Source organism: Peromyscus leucopus, chromosome 17 (genome assembly GCF_004664715.2).
Source record: "Peromyscus leucopus breed LL Stock chromosome 17, UCI_PerLeu_2.1, whole genome shotgun sequence".
Taxonomy (NCBI): domain Eukaryota; kingdom Metazoa; phylum Chordata; class Mammalia; order Rodentia; family Cricetidae; genus Peromyscus; species Peromyscus leucopus.
In genome coordinates, this window is record NC_051077.1 from 18,194,639 (window position 1) to 18,211,624 (window position 16,986).

At 44.0% G+C, this 16,986-nt stretch overlaps 1 protein-coding gene across 1 annotated transcript in view; it reads left to right on the forward strand.

Moving 5' to 3' along the window:
• Positions 1–16,986, forward strand: part of Fut10 (fucosyltransferase 10) — a 78,438-nt gene that overhangs the window by 10,624 nt on the left and 50,828 nt on the right. The window contains 3 exon segments of the mRNA XM_028877197.2: positions 76–411; positions 4,834–4,951; positions 4,954–5,127. Of these exon segments, the coding sequence (XP_028733030.1) occupies positions 331–411; positions 4,834–4,951; positions 4,954–5,127 (373 nt within the window). The 5' untranslated portion in view covers positions 76–330.

The window sequence follows — 16,986 nt, forward strand, 5'->3', positions numbered from 1 at the left end:
TTTCTGTGCTTCTATGCAGTAAGTCCATGTCTGTCAGCTCTGCACTGTGGCTAAAAGATTATTCATTCCTTGCAGTGTTTTTGGATGCTGCTGTGTCTGAGGACTCCAGCTGCTCTGATGATAGCCTAAGAAGACTGCATGCCGTTCCCTCCCAGCATCAAGCCAGGCCCACTCGGAACCTTGGATCTCAGTCCTTCATGGAGACCAGCTCCCAGCGGGAAATTGGCACCCAGATGGTTCCTCCATGTGAGGTTGTCTCTGGCTGTGGGCTGACTGCAGGACACCTGGTGGCCAGGCCAGCCCTTTATCAGTCACCCAGGACGGGGCAGCATGGTGCGGATCCAGAGGAGGAAGCTTCTGGCGTCTTGCCTGTGCATGGCAGCCACTGTCTTTCTGATGGTCACGCTGCAGGTACTGGGGATCTGGGCTGTGGAGAGCGGACTCAGTGCTGGGCACTTAGCATCTCCTTCCTGCCCAGTTCCTTTTCCTCAGAAAGCCCTGAGTAATTGATGTTTGCTTCACTTTTCAGCATTGTGAGCCCATGCTACACATTACAAAGGAGAACACCCTAATTCTATTTTTTTCTTCTTCCTCCCCGTCCTCCTGTGTGTGTGTACACCAGTGTGGCCTGGAACTCAAGATACTTCTGCTTCTGCTTCCTAAGTGTTGGGACTAAAGGAAGAAGCTACCATGCCCATTTGGGAGAACATTTTCTTTCTCTCCTTCCTTCCTTTTTTTTTTTTTTTTTTTTTTTTTTTTGAGACAGGGCTTCTCTGTGGAGCTTTCTTTTAGATGTCATAATAAATTAGGTGGTTTTGGTGTACATGTCGTTTCTGTTTTCTGAGCATGGGAAGTGATGTGCATGCTGCCGGCGAGCCCCTTTCTGGCTCAGCTTCGGTTTTGTCACTGGTGGTGTTGGGACTGTGTCCTGTTTTTTACTGTCACACCGGGTACATCAGTATTTAACATTTCAAATTAATAGAAAGTTATAAAACACTATTAATGAAAAATAAAATGCTTATATTCTGAATCATTCTGTTTTTACTAGTTCAGAGGGTAGACACATAAGTAAAGTTAAGGAAAGGTAAATTAATTGTGGATCCTGGTACTCAGCCGGAGTGTTGTCATTAAGGAGTACCTTATACCCAGAAGCTTAGACAAGACAAAATTTACTTTATCGGAAATATAGCTTGGGTTGTTCCAGGACCAAGGTGTTGGCTGGGTTGTTTCTTCTGAGACCTGCTCTCTGTCTTCTTCTCCCTCTGTCTTTATATGGTCTTACCTCTGTGCCCAGCTTTCCCCTTTTATAGTAATCTCAGTTATATTGGGTTAAGGCCCTAAGATCATACTTGAATTTATCTCCTTTGTGGTGTACTGCCAAATACAGACACATGTTTCTGAGGATACAGTTCCGCCCATGTCACATTTTATAACGTACATTTTAACATCAATGGTATGAGGGCTAATCTTTATTGTTCGCTTGACTGGATTTAGAATCACCTAGGAGATACACCTCTGAGTCTGTCTGTGAGGGATTTTTCCAGAGATGTTTATTAGAGAAGGGAAGACTGACCTGGATGTGTGTGGCACTGCCCCATGGGTTGAGGGCCCAGACTAAATAAAAGGGAAAGAAGGAGAGGACTAAATGAGCAACCTTCCTCTGCCTCCTGCTCCGACGAGATGTGAGGTGAAGAGTCCTGGTCACACATCCCCACCACCTGGAACCGCTGCTGTAATGTACTGCGTCCCCTGATCTGTGATCCGAAGGTGACCATTCCTCCCTTAGCTTGCTCCTTGTTGAGAAAAGTAACTAATACAAATGATAGTCTAAATATGACAATGTAAATACCAATCCCCTAGTAAAGCTCAAACAATCTTGGAGGCAACCATTGATTTTTAGACATCATTCTAAACCCACATTTCCTTATATTTTGTCAGAAAATTCACTAAGTGCATATGTATTTTTATTTTTGAATTTTAATTACCTACTTGCAAAAATAATTCATGAATATATGTGGAGTATTTTAAAACAAATCCTTGCAGCACTTCACTTGGCTGTACATTAGTAGGTTTTTCTAACAAGTAGGGATCATTTTCCCTTTTGAGATTGGGTTCATCTGTCTCTGTCCCTGTCCCTGTCTCTCCTGCCCATGCTAACTTCAAACTCACTATCCTCCTGTGCTAGAGTCCTTTGTCCAGAATGCTGGAGTTGTGGATGTGCTCTCTATACTAACCAGAAAGACTTCAAATGCTTCCTTCCTTCCTTCCTTCCTTCCTTCCTTCCTTCCTTCCTTCCTTCCTTCCTTCCTTCCTTTCTTCTCTCTCTCTCTCCCTCTCTCCCTCCCTCCCTCCCTCCCTCCCTTCCTTCCTTCCTTCCTTTTTGTGTGTGTACGTGCACATGTGTGCATGTGTGTGCAAGTATGCCACATTTGTGTGGGTGCCTGCACAGAAAAGCGGATTTCAGATCCTACAGAGCTATAGTTACAGGCAGTTTTGAGCTGCCTCATGTGGGTGCTAGGAACCAAACTCAGGTCTTTAGAAGAGCAGTACAGTACGTGCACTTAGTCACTGAGTCATTTCTCCAGCCCAGAGACTTAAAAAAACATAACCACATAACTGCTCTATGTCACCTACGGCAGTGAGCAGTTGTTTCTCAGTGCCCTCTAGTGGGCGTGCTAGATTTCTCCCAGAGAAAAGCCCTTTTATAATGGGATTCTGAATCTGCAGTAAACACATTTCTACACACTGCATTTGGCTGGCAAATCTCAAGTTTTGCATTTTTATCTTATCTATTATTTATGTATTTATTTGTTTGTTTATTTATTTATTTGTTGGGGAAGTTCCTTTTGTTCCACGTTTTTATTCTGTGTCTTGGATTGGTGGAAGAAACTGGTTTGTTTGTCCTTTGCATTGTGGATTTGGCTGATCTTATCCTTAAGGTTTTGCTTCATGTCCTTCTATCTCTCGTATTTCCTACAACCTGACAATGACATCTAGGGATAAATACACATTAAGAGCTGATTTGCAGAAACAGCTCTCCTTAAAACTGCCTCTGTTATTTATAAATGAACTTACACTTCACACAGGAGACATGGGTGAGACACACGGAACAAATTTTGTAGTGAAGTTCCAGCTCATGGACTTTTGACACGCTTTTCTTTCTTTCTTTCTTTTTTTTTTTTCTTAAGTTATTAGTTGTACGTTAGTAAGAAGGAAGGTCAAATGAAGAGAGGATCTGCGCTGTAAATTAACTTGCTTCCATCAAGCTTTTGGGGAAGAGCCACGTTATTACATTATAAAAGTGCCGAGGAAGCTCTTGGCAGGGCTGATTTGGTTTTGGTTGCTTAAAGCTAATGTATTTTTTTTTTTTTAACTCTTTGGAATAGCACTTGGCTTTCATAGAGAAGGTCTTAACATCTTAGTTGGCATGGGTACATTGAGAATCTAGTCAAAGTTTTACCCTTTCCCTAGGGAGTTATGAACTCCAGGTGATGTATGGTGGTCAGTGGCCCTTTTCTCACACTAGGAATAACAAGCCCATTAACAAGGAGCTGCTTTTGGCTGCTGGGTGTGTGTCCTCTTGTGGAGGACTTAATGCCATTATAATGGAACTGGGCTATCTTAGGAGCAGGTTGCTGATAAAAAGATGAATTTGATTCTCTCTCTCTCTTTCCTTTTTTGGGACAAGGTCTCACTATATATCCCATGTTGACTCTGAACTTGGTATCTTACTGCCTCAGTCTCTTAAGTGCTAGGATCACATGTGTATATCATTACTCTGGCTCCAAAATAATCTCTTTGGTGGAAGGCATGTGCTGGGATGAAGCCCTCGGCTTTGAGTGTAGTGGGCAAGTATACCAGCACTAAGCTACACTCCAACCCTTCCTGTCCCTTTCCTTCTGTTGCACTCCTCAATGTCAGAAACACAGTCTCCAGAACTATGAGAAACAAATCTTTATTCTTTAGAGATTATCAACCTCAGGTATTCTGTTACAGCGGTACCCAGTGGAACAAGATGGGAGATTATCCTGAATTATCCACAGAAGTCATTAAAAGCAGAGTGTAGGCAGAAATTTCTTTCCTGCCTTCCTGTTCCCACATACCCAGTGGCCATTTCTTAAATAATTGACTCGGAGGCTTAGTATTATTTATAAATGCTTGGCTGGTAGATCAGGCTTATTTCTAAACTGTCTCTTAAACTTAAAATACCCATAATTCTTATCTATGTTTAGCCATGTGTCTTGGTACCTTTTCTCAGTGAGGTATTCTCATCTTGCTTCCTCTGCATCTGGCTGGGGACTCCTGACTCTGCCCTTCCTCTTCCCAGAATTTTAATCTGGTTGCCCTAACTAGACTTCCTGCCTGGCTACTGGCCAATCAGCATTTTATTAAACCAATTTGAGTGACAAATCTTTACTGTCTGTAAGAGTCTTATCCCACAGCAGCAGAGAGCCTTTCCTGGGTGTTTTCAGGGAAAGGGGCAGTGTCAGGAGTGAGAGAAGTGTTGTTGATAGATCTAAAGATTGAAAATGGGATCTTGAGCCAAATAAACATTGTGAACGATTCCTGAAAGATAGAAAAAGCAAGAGCTTGGGCTGTCCCTCAAGGTCTATAGAAGAATGTAAATATGCTGGCCTTTTGATATTAGACTGTAAGCCCATGTCTAGCTCCTAACATCCAGAACTGTATGGTTATAGTAATTGTGTTATTTTAAAGGAGTTTTGGTATGTTGTTACAGAAAACCGACAGGAAGCTAAATCATCAGGACAGTGGGAGTTGTGCCGAATGAAATGGGGAGAATCAGATTCTGATAATGGTTGTCTTCACTTTCAGGTAGTGGTCGAGCTTGGAAAATTCGAAAGGAAGAAGTTTAAAAATTCCAATTTGCAAGACGGACGCAAAAAAGTGGAAGAGGAGCCTAAATCTCTCAATCCCTTTCCTGAAAAGGCAGCCCTACCTTGGATGTGAAGAACAGGATGGATGTGGGGAGCTACCCCATTGTGCTGTGGTGGTCCCCACTGACTGGGGAGACTGGCAGGCTCGGCCAGTGTGGGCCTGATGCCTGCTTCTTCACCATCAACCGGACCTTCCAGCATCATCCTATGACCAAGGCCTTCCTCTTCTATGGTGAGTTGGGTTTTTCCTTCTCCTTTCAACTGTTAATGTCTTGTTCAAAGCTGGGTTACTGCTCATCTCCTGAGAGGGCAGCGCTCTCCTGTTAGAGAACCCGATTTCCTCAGTGTTGGCTACGTGGAAGGCCTGAGGCATTTAGCACATGTCAGACAATCCTGGCCAACTGTGCTGGTGTGAATGAGGATGGCCCCCATAGGCCATATGTTTGAATGAGTGGGTCCCCAGTTGGTGGACTATTTAGGAGAGGTGTGACCTTGTTAGAGGAGGTGTGTCACTGGGGGTGGGCTTTGAGGTTTCAGAAGACCTCACCAGGCCCAGTCTCCTTTGTCTCTGCCTGCCGCCTGCAGATGTAAGGTCTTAGCTACTGCTCCAGCACTCTGTCTACCTGCCTGTCTGCCACCGTGCTTCCCACAGTGATGATCATGGACTAACCTGCTGAAGCTGTAAGCAGTCTCCCAATTAAATGCTGTCTTTTACAAGCTGCCTTGGTGTAGTTGGTTGTTTTTGCTCTTTACACACAGAGACTAATTCTTAATTATAAATGCCCAGCCTTAACTTGTCCTGTCTACTTTTTGCTGCTGGACTTTTACCTTTCTCTATTTCTGTATATTTTTTCTTTCTTTCTTATTCTGTGTCTGACTGTATGGCTGGGTGTCTTTTCTCACTCCTCAATCTTTCTCTCCCCAGATTTCTCTTTCTCTATATTCTCTCTGCCTGCCAGCCCCACCTAGCCTTTCTCCTGCCTTGCTATTGGCCATTCAGTTCTTTATTAGACCATCAGGTGTTTTAGACAGGCAGAGTAACACAGCTTCACAGAGTTAAACAAATGCAACATAAAAGAGTACAACACATCTTTGCATCATTAAACAAATGTTCCACAGTGTAAACAAATGTAACACATCTTAAAATAATATTCTACAACACCTTGCTCATGGTGTCTCTTCATAGCGATAGAACAGCAACTGAGACACCAACATAGGCTTGGTTGGATGGGCTGCTTAGTGTTTCCCAGGTAAGTGTAGTTCTTACTGAATCTGATACTTAGAATTTGGTATTGCTGACATCAGTTCAAATATCCATTTGTAATGAAGGCATGGAATTTTGATGATCATGATGAATGTCTCATTGGACATAAACAAGCATGATGTTGTTTATTTTTTGATGTTAGATTAATCAAAATAAAAAAAAAAACGGCCGAGGAGAGAGCTAAGTCATTAAGGTGATGGGTATGTAAACATAGTGTCTCATTTACTTTTCTATCACTGTGAGGAGACACCATGACAAAGGCAGCTTATAGAAGAAAGCTCATGGTTCTAGACGGTAGTAGAGTCTGTGACCACCATAGAGGGGAGTATACAGTAGACAGGAAGGCATGGCACAGGAGCAGTAGCTGAGAGCTTATATCCTATCTAAAAGTTGGAGACAGGGAGAAAGGGAGAAAGCCATCTGGAATGGTGAGGGCTTTTGAAACCTCAAAGCCCATCTCTGATGACACACCTCTCCGACAAGGCCACACCTCCTAATCCTTCCCAAACAGTTCCACTTGGGGACCAAGCATTCAAACACAGAGCCCGTGAGGATCGTTTTCATTCTAGCCACCACACATGGGGACCTGCATTCAATCCTCAGGACCACATAAAACAGCCAGACATATGGTGTGCACTTGTTAATCCATTGCTGGGATGGTAGAGTCCGGACTATCCAGGGGGATCACTGGACTAGCCCACTTGTGAACTCCAGGCCAGTGAAAGACCTGTCTCAATAAAACCTAAGGTGGATGGTGCCTGGAGAAGGATAGCTGTTGTTGTCCTTCATAATCACATGTGTGTGTGTGTGTGTGTGTGTGTGTGTGTGTGTGTGTGTACGAACTACTCAGAGGGAGACAGTAAAGAAGGGAGGGAGGGAGTGGAAGAGAGAGGCAAAGCTACTCAGATGAGTTAAGATGTGATGTCAGGGAAAGGAAAACTGCTTAAGAATGAGTATGGATGTGACTAGGCATGTGTCTTTGAGTGTGTGTGTGTGTGTGTGTGTACGAATGTGTACACTTGTGAGTGTATATGTTTGCATGTGTGTGCTTGTGCACATGTATATATGTGGGAGTATGTGTGAGCGTGCGTGCATGTGTGCGTGCGTGCGTGTGTGTGTGTGTGTGTGTGTGTGTGTGTCTAATGGTGGCACTGGGAAGACAGAATCGAGCCATTTTCAGTGTTCTTTCAAGTAGAGTCAGGAGGTTTGTATGTCCCACAGAGTCAGGGCCACAGAGCAGTGGGTGTGAGTGTCCTGGCGTAAGTAAGCATTCACTAAAATTCTAGGCACTTAAAAACCTGGAGAAATCCACAACACAGGTTGAGTATCTTTTAATTGAAGTCCTTGAACCAGATCTGTTTTAGGTTTTTTTATTTTTCTTTTTAGATTTGAAACACACACATATACACATATGCATGCATGCATGCATGCACGCACGCACGCACACCACACGTGCACATACATTCCATATCTTTGGGATAGGATTCTGTTTACTCATGTCTCAGGTATTTTTTACACACACCATCTGAAGATGATTTTACATGGTATTTTCAGTGTGTCTGCATTTTGACTGTCACATGAGGTCAGATAGGAGATTTTTCCACTTGTAACATGTTGTTGGAAGTCAAAAAGCTTGGACTTGGGAGTGTATTTGGATCTGGGATTTTTGGATTGAGGATGCTCAACCTGTATTTAAAAATCCAGATCAGGCTGATTGCTTCTCTACTACATGTGAATGTGGATCAGAGTGAGGTCTGGCTCCTCAGGGCCAGGCTGCAGCCTTCTTGTCCCGAGAGTAGATCAAAAGCCACAACAGCACTGAGTGCTTGTTCTGAACACCATCTAATTGCAGATTGCACTGAAGGTGTGATATAACATAGATCTGATGTTATTCCTTCTATCTTTCTTTCTTTATTTTTGTTTCTTCATGACAGGGTTTCTCTGTGTAGCTTTGGAGCCTGTCCTGGAACTCACTCTGTAAACCAGGATGGCCTGGAACTCACAGAGATCCGACTGCCTCTGCCTCCCAAGTGCTGGGATTAAAGGCATGTGCTACTGCCACCCGGCCTAGGGAGATCTCTCTCTCTCTCTCTTTCTCTCTCTAAATAATTTATTTAACTTTATTTTATGTACACTGGTGTGAAGGTGTCAGATCTCTTGGAACTGGAGTTACAGACTGTTGTGAGCTGCCATGTGGGTACTGGCAACTGAACCCAGGTCCTCTGGGAGAATAACCAGTGTTCCTAACCCCTGAGCCATCTCTCCAGCCCCCTAGGGAGATCTCTTAACGGTCACAAACTGTGAGGAGGCAATTAGAAGAGAGGTTATAGATATAACAAGGGAGAGTGCGCTGAGTCCTGAAATAAGCACGAGCATGGAAATCAATCCACCTTGTGTTGACAAGCGACTGACACAGCTGGTATTTGTCCTGAGTGATTGAAAGTGTCCTGTGGATACAACCTGTGGACTCTGGGTTTTCAGAGACATATAACGAAAGTCAGTGAGGACAGAGGGCGGCAAAGCTTGTAGATGTCGTCTTTGTTCCAGAGGACACTTAGGGGTCCGTGCTCAGTGTCCGGCTGTGACCCTGTGTAATCAAAAAGAGAGGGAGGTGGGTGGAGCAGTCCAGCTGCTCAGGCAGGGCTTCTCCATGGTCAGTCTTCTGGCAGAATTGATATCAGTGTCTAGTCGCTTTTCCCGATTCACAGGGAATCCTTAAGACCTGCGGAACCAAATGATGCTGATCTAGATAGGAGATTCATGCTTACAGTAAGAGCTGGTTTATTGGTGTTTCTTCACAGTAACAGGACCATGATGTTCACTGAGAGGGCATCCACTCCCTACCATCAGCTTCGCTAGATAGGCAGCTTGAATCATTACGTTCTTAATGAGCTTGGCAGTGGTACACTGCTCGTAAGGGAAAAATGAGAAAGCCTGATTAGCTTCTATCCCTAACAATAGTAGGATCCCGATCACTGCCATTAATCATTGCTTGCTCTGTGCCACACACCGAAGAGACACCCTCCTATATTCAGTTCGAGTGACCACAACACCACATGTTTGTCTAAGCATGACTCCACTTTGGAGGTGAGATAAATGGTTTTTAGTGTGGGATGGCTAATGCCCGAGTTCGCACCCACCATGAGCGTCCCGTTAGAACACCCTGCTCTTCCAGTTCATGTTTTCCACACGGTCTGCAGCAGAGCTCAGAAACAGCATGTCAGACCCAGAGCTATGACTTGGATCTAATGTCTCCCGGTGGAGTGAACCCCAGTTCCTCCCAACTCGGAGGTGACAGAGGCTTGGGGCGGGGGTGGAACGTAGTAGAAAGAAGTTGGGTCATTGGGGATGTCCCTCTGTGGAGGATGTTGGAACTCAGCCCGTGACACTTCGTCATTACTTCCCAGCTGCCAATGGGAAGTGAGCGGTTTTTCTCTAGGACACACTCCTTGCAGTGATGTCCTTCTCATCCAAGGCTAAAGTCACCATGGACTGAAACCCCTGACACCAGAAGCCGCAGTACATCTTCCTTCCTAATGAGCTGATCTTATCGCAGATACCTGTCACACACGGAACTCCGACGAACACACTCGGGGGCTCCTGAATTCTAAACAGGGATTGTCACTGTGAATCTTCTTCCTGTCTGGGTTTCATGCAAACAGTCTTGCTTGTTTATTTTTGTTTATTGTTTTCATTTATTTTGTTATTGTTTTTGTTTATTGTTTATGATTTTGTTCATTGTTGTTTGTTGGGTATTTCCTTTGTTCATTTATTCATCCATTCATGACCCAAATGATAAACAGACACAGTGTGTGAATAAGACCAGCAGATTAGAATTCTAGATTTTTCTTGTTACTGTCTCATTAGAACCTGACAGAGGGGGTTAGTTTTTATCCATGTCCCCTTCCATAAAAACTCTGGCGGATCACTCTAGTAAAGGCAAAGTTATGACCACTTTATTCAAACTTGATAGGCATGAAGTTGGTCCCATGTAGTCCCAAAGTTTGAGGATGCCTGTGTTGTGTTTTTTTTCCTGGACCACTTTCGTGTTGAAGTCTGCCATGGACTTTCTCCTCTGCACCCCATTTTTATTCCTTTTTTTCTGTCCCTCACTCAGTGCTTTCTTTGTGCCAGTCAGAGATGGAGGCAGTGAGGAAAGAGAAGATTAAGGTCTTAGTTGACTGGATGACTTCACACCCTTTGTACCTGCCAGGCAGCAAGAGCTGGTGTCCTTGGATAGACCTGGCCGATGATGAACGTATACTTCTTGTGTTCTGGGGCAATTCCCTGGTAGGTAAAGTTTTCCTGCCGAACATCTAGCTTTTGTAGTTTCCCTTCCACAAAGCTCTGTCTCTGTTCTGAGAAGCTATGCACACCAATTCCCCTTTCCCAGTATCCTACACTTCCAGCCCCTTTCTGTGGAGGTCGGTGTCTTTTCAGGGCTTTATTGGGAGAAGCCAAGACTTCACATCTGAGAAGTTATATAATCAGCCACTCTTACCCCACCCGTGTTTATTGTATTGTAGATCACAGTGCAGCATTCCCCTGGGGTCTTCCACACCTTCAGTGTCCAGAGGAGATGGGCTGAGGGAGTTGGGACCTGGCATACAGTCCCTTCAGTTGCCCTAGGCCTGTCTGCAGTCTAGCATGTCTTGAAGCCTTCGGGGAAGCACCGCTGAACTCGGACATTCAGATTGGCCCACAGCTCTTTCCACTGAAACTCTTCCTAGTCTCTGAGACTTTTCCTATCTCTGTGCTCTCGACACTGCGGAGCAAACCAAGAGCTCTGGGTTGGGTTCTCTTTCTTACCCCCTGTAAGTCCCTCTGAGAGGAGGCAGGTGGGAGATTCTGTCTCATACTTACTTGGCAATCTTGATTCCCTATTGCTTTGTTCTAATGTTCAATTATATACGTGTTAGGTGAGAGGCCATTTACCAGACCCCTTTGTATCAGAGATGCACCAAAGTAAACTGGTACATTTTACCTTCACTCTACTACCATTGATGTAATATTGGCACTGTAGATGCTTTTGTGCTGCTGCCCCTGGCTGTTTGAATTGCATTTGAATTTCAGCATCCTCAGGAGTAGACATTTCTGCTGCTCTGTGTATTGAAGGCAGATTAATAGGTAATTGCTAACAGCATGCCAAATTTATCAAGACTTATTATGGAGATGGCAAAAAAAAAAGAACAGGCTTAATTGGAAAGTTTGTTAGTAATAAAATAAAATATAGAAAAGAAGGCTATAACCAAGTGAAGACTTTATATGCTGTAACCCATTCCCTTATTTTAAGCAGACTTTCTGTTTCTATTCAAACTGTGTGGTGTTTTATGTATAGAAGTCCAGTCATGGAGCTCTGTTGAGATTTTTCAGTGATTCACATCTCATTAAAATCTCAAGTCTTGGAGCTGGAGAGATGGCTTAGTAGTTAAGAACACTGCTGTTCTTGCAGAGGACCTGGGTTTGATGCCAAGTCCCTGCATGGGGGCTCACAACGATCTGTAACTCCAGTTCTAGGGGACCAAGCCCATTCTTCTGGTCTTTGTGGACATCAGGTATGTACATGGTGCAGAGATTTAAATGCAGGCACACACCCACATATATAAAAATAAAAATCAAAAAATATTTAAAAAAAAAAAAAAAGAGAAGGACCGAGAGATGGTTCAGGGGTTAAGATCATTTGCTGTTCTTGGAGAGAATCTGAGTTCTGTTCCCAGGACCCATGTTGGGTGTGTCACAACCATCTGTTACTCTAGCACCAGGGGATTTGATATCACTGGCTTCATAGGTGTCTGCATTTCCATTCACAGACATACAAAGCTTTGCATGATTAAGAGCTAATGGAACAAACCCTCAAACTTTCCAGCCCTTACACTTGGCTGCACGGCTCTGCCTGTCTCGCTTGTGCCTGGTTCTTCAGGCTCACTCTTGCCCTTGTCCTTCTGTGCTTGGCCCTCTCTCTCCTCTCTCTCTCTCTCTCTCTCTCTCTCTCTCTTCTCTCTCTCTCTCTCAGAGCCAGGGGTGTCCAGGGACAGGACCCTTGACATGCCCTTCCACTGCCTCGGCAATGCTTCCCAGCATTCTCTTTCCTGCTAGACAGATTTCTGCCTAGGTGACATTTCTCATAGAGACCTTTCCCTTTATCTTTCTAGATTGGTAGCCTTCTTCCACATCAGTGATTCACGTTTCATTAAAATCTCAAGTCTTAGAACTGGAGAGATGGCGTAGTAGTCAGACTCTGACTTCCCTTCTTCCAAACCTTGTTCTGCTTTATCTTTTGTTTCTTAATTACAAATACCTCCTGAAGTTCTCTGACTCACTTGGTGACTGGTTACTCATCTTGGCAAGAGGTGGAACTTTGGTTCTCTGTGGTAGCCTCACTTATAACAGGGCCTGGAAAACTTCTAGCAGCATCGTTGAATGAATGATTGAATAAGTGACAACAACTTGATCTTCATGTATTGTTGTCCCAGAGCTGGAGAGATGATGGCCCAGTGGCTAAAAATACTGCCCGCTTTTCCAGAGGACACAGGTTCAATTCCCCCAGCACCTACATGTTAACACATAAGTGTCTGTAACTGCAGTCCCAGGGCATCACATACCTTCTGTCCTCTGTGGAAACCAGGCACACACACGTGGTGCATAGACATATATGCATAGACAGAACACGCATACTCATAAAATGTCGTTGGCGAGAAATGGGAAATATGGGTTATTTTCTCTCCGTATGATCTTGGAATGTGAGGTTACTTACCCAAGTTGTGCCTGGCCGTCTTACCTGAGAGTTATTTGGAACCTGTGACTAAAAATTATTTTATTTAAATTATATTTTCTCACATTTATTCATGTACATAGTTGAGTATACATTTGGGTATAAGGCTTATTTCCAAGAACAGAAGAAAATATCCTTATTTCCCAGTCTGTAGAAGCAATTATGTTGAGCTCTTTAGCTGTTTTCCAAGGAACATGCTTGTAATGTCACTTATACTTTGCAATTTTTGTTTTGGGCCTTATCCATCAACGTCTTACGAAGGAATATAAGGATTTTAGTTAGGTTATTGTCAGAATTTATATGAGCATAACCCACATTACAGTCGCAGCTCAGCTTGCAGTGAACTTAAAACTGCCTGATGTCGCCATTACACAGAGGTTTCTCTTGGATTGGTCAGATTTCCCGGTGAGGATCTGACCTAGTTAACTATCAACGCGATATAGCCTAGAGTCACCTGAGAAGGGTGTCTCAGTTGAGAGATTGCCCAGATGAGATTGGCCTTTGGGTGTGTCTGAGGGGGATTATCTTGGTGGTAGGCTCCTAATCGATGGAGGAGTGCCTAGCCCACTGTGGGCAGCTCCATTCCCTGGGCAGGTGGTCCTGGTCCATACAAAAAACTAGCCAGTAGCCAGCTAGCAGCATTTATCCATGGCTTCTGCTTCAGGCTCCTGCTTGAATTCAGACTCTGACTTCCTTCAACAATGGGCTTATAATTTGTAAGCGGAAACAAACTCTTTTCTCCCCTAAGCTGCTTTTGTTCAGTGTGTGTGTGTGTGTGTGTGTGTGTGTGTGTGTGTGTGTGTGTGTGTGTGTGTGTTTAATCACAGCAGTAGAAATCTGACTAGAACAGGATCCTCAAAGGCTAACATGAGAAGAATGAGAACCTTCTGGGACTTGAGTTGGAAAAGGCAGCTGAGCTGTTAATATCTAGTCTGTAAACTGATTATTTTTTCAGTATGATCCTCTGATCTCAATTAAGCTCTGTATCTGCAGCCCAAATACCCGGTTGTTTTCCTAAGAATTATGGCGGGAAGGAACCCTTGCTTATCTGTGTGGTATGTCTGGAGAAAATAGGAACTGTCACTCGCAAGTCTTGAAGGGGTAGTGCTCTCTGGCATGTGGCAGTAAGGAGCGGGGATGGGGAAGACACTGATGTCTGTGCACTGCCTGAGAAAACCGGTGTTTCACAGTTAAAGACCTGTAATTTAATTTGGCTTAAATAAAAGTAATCGACAAAGCCATTTTCTCTCCAGAGATAGCTTGGCACAAAACAGTAACAAAAGTTATGGGCAAATTAACAGCTCCCTGGCTTTTTTTTTTTTTTTTTTTTTTTGTAAGATCGCTTTTAGGAAAAGTGTTCACATGTAAAGAGTTTACTACTTCTCACAGCTAAGAAATGTCTTTCCTTTCGTAGAAAAACTTTCTGTTAATGTTACTTGATGTTTAACCTGCCTAGTAAAATCACAATAGCTGGGCAGTGGTGACGCATGCCTTTAATCCCAGCACTCGGGAGGCAGAGGCAGGGAGTTCCAGGCCAGGCTTGGTCTGCAGAGTGAGTTCCAGGACAGTTAGAACTGCTATATAGAGAAACCTTGCCTCAGAAAACAAAAAGAAGAAAGAAAATCACAATCGTGTGATGCAAGGACATAGACAGCATTCACTATAAGGGTTGATCAGCCAGGAGTTCCCAGCCTCCTTCGGAGCAAGCACTCTGGTCTGGCATGGCACATGAGAACTGAAGAATGGAAGAACAAAACTTTCTGAAAATCTGGCCGTGTTTCTCCAGTTAACTTTACAATTCTGAAAGAAAGCAGAGATGAGTGCCCGCTCCAGGTTCTTCCTTTCCAGGGGCAGCGGGAGGCAGTGACGGCTTCTAAGACTGCAGTTCATGAATTTGGGCAGGTGGGAAGTCTGGCTCCTTCAGTTCTAGGCAGATGCTACGACGCCCAGAAGTCCCCTGAGACAAGGTGGGGGTTCTGTCATCGGCACAGACAGCCATTTCTTATTAATACAGATTGTACTTGTAGCTTTAGTCTGTTTCTCTTCTAAAAAAAAATCAAACTAGGGGTCCAGGGAGATGGTTTAGCTCTTAGGAGCACTTGCTGCTCTTGAGGACATGGGTTCAATTTCCAGCTTCCACATGGTAGCCCACAGCCATCTGTAACTAGTTCCAGGGGATCCAGCCCCTTCTTCTGGCCTCCCTAGGTGTGTATATATCGATGGAGGTGAAATACTCATACAGATAAAACAGAATCAATACATTTAAAAGCAAAAATCAACATAGACTGATAGAGTAGGTACAGCAGGACCTTGCCTTCCAGGTTTATGTTTGCAGCTGGATTTGCCTTGCCTGGATTGGTCTACAGTGTAGATTCCAGAGCTTTTGAGAAATGAAAGTGTCTGGAAGCAGAGTCACTGCTGTGCAGGCAAGATCTGCCAGTGTTTGTCACAGTGGCCTTGTGTCATACACTGCAGCATGTGCTGGAACTCCCTGGAAATGCTGAAAACAGCACCTCTCTGATGCAAGCCAACTATGAGTGCTGATCCTGGAAGTGAGGGCAACGGTCAGATGTCTAAGAAACAGTGGTATGGGAATGGACACATGGCTCCACAGTTAAGATGGTCGGCTGCTCTTCCAGAGGGCCAGCCAGGGTTAGTTACCAGCAGCCACATGATGGCTCGCAACTGTCTAACACCAGTTTCAGGGGATCTGATGCCCTCTTCTAGCCTCTGCGGCACCAGGCACACACATGGTGCCCAGACATGCATGCAGCCAAAACATCCACACATAGGAAAAACAAACAGTAGTTATTAGGCAGACAATAGCCACTTTAATAGAATAAAGAGTAGAACACTGATCTAAGTTGGTGGTCTGATGTGGGTGAAACAGTCCATGGAGTTCTAATTTTCAAGGAAATAGCATGCAGTGGTATTTGTGTCAGGTGTTAGGCACATAGGTGGAGCTTGTAAAACATGTAAGTGGGGTGCTACCAGATGGGGTGGAGCCCAGGGCTGTGTGTGCTAGGCAAGGGCTACAGAGCTACATCTTAGAAGTCTGATACGTTAAAGATGATGTGGGAAAATGTAGATGTAACCAACCGTCTTATTAAATAAGAAACACAGAACCAATGCAAAGAAGAAAGCCAAGAGGTCAGAGCTAAGAGCTAAAACCTTACCCTTTCTCCTATGGTGGTCCTACCTTTCCGAACCAGAACCACTTCCTGTGTGTCTGTCTTTTTATAGTGTTTCTGTTCTGCCTTCTCATTGGTTGTAAACCCAACCACATGACCGCCTCGTCATGGCCTGTCTGTATAGACCTCCAGGTTTTCTATGATTGGTATTGAGATTAAAGGCATGTGTATCCAATACTGGCTGTCATCAAAGTTTTAAGCAGGGATGACATGATTGGAAATTTGTTTACTCATTTGATTTTTTTTTTTGTTTTGATTTGAGACAAGGTCTCACTGTGTAGCCCAGGCTAGCCTAACCTTCATGATCATCTTGGCCCCATCTCCCAAGTGTTGAGATGTCCAGCACCACAGCCAGCATTTTATTTTGTTTGGCTTTGATTTATGTGTCAAAAATTCTTCATTGCTTTTTCCTGGAAAACAGAAAACTGAAATGTGGTTCAAAATAAGCATTGGTGGAAGTGCTCTAGACTAGAGTGGGCGAAGTAAGTGTCAGTGATGTTTCCCTAGCCCAGGGTGGGTGTCAGTGGAGAAGAAATACAGGGAAGCTTGGAGATGTGAGCTGGAGGTCGAGATTATGACTTGATGATGAATTATTTATGTAGAAAGAGAAAAGTTAACAACATACTCATTTAACTCCATGGCTTGCTAGGCACTCTGTCCATCCTTATCTCACCAGCTTACCATACTTATGATGTATAAAAATGTCTATTCAGTTATTCACCTCTGAAATGGCAGGTAAAAACATCAATAAAATACCCATCACTAAGTGTTATGCTTCTACAGGCCTGTTCATCTTTAATCTAAGAAATCTGGAAGATAGACTTTCTCACTTAGAGAGGAAGAACAGTACCCAGGAGAATGGTT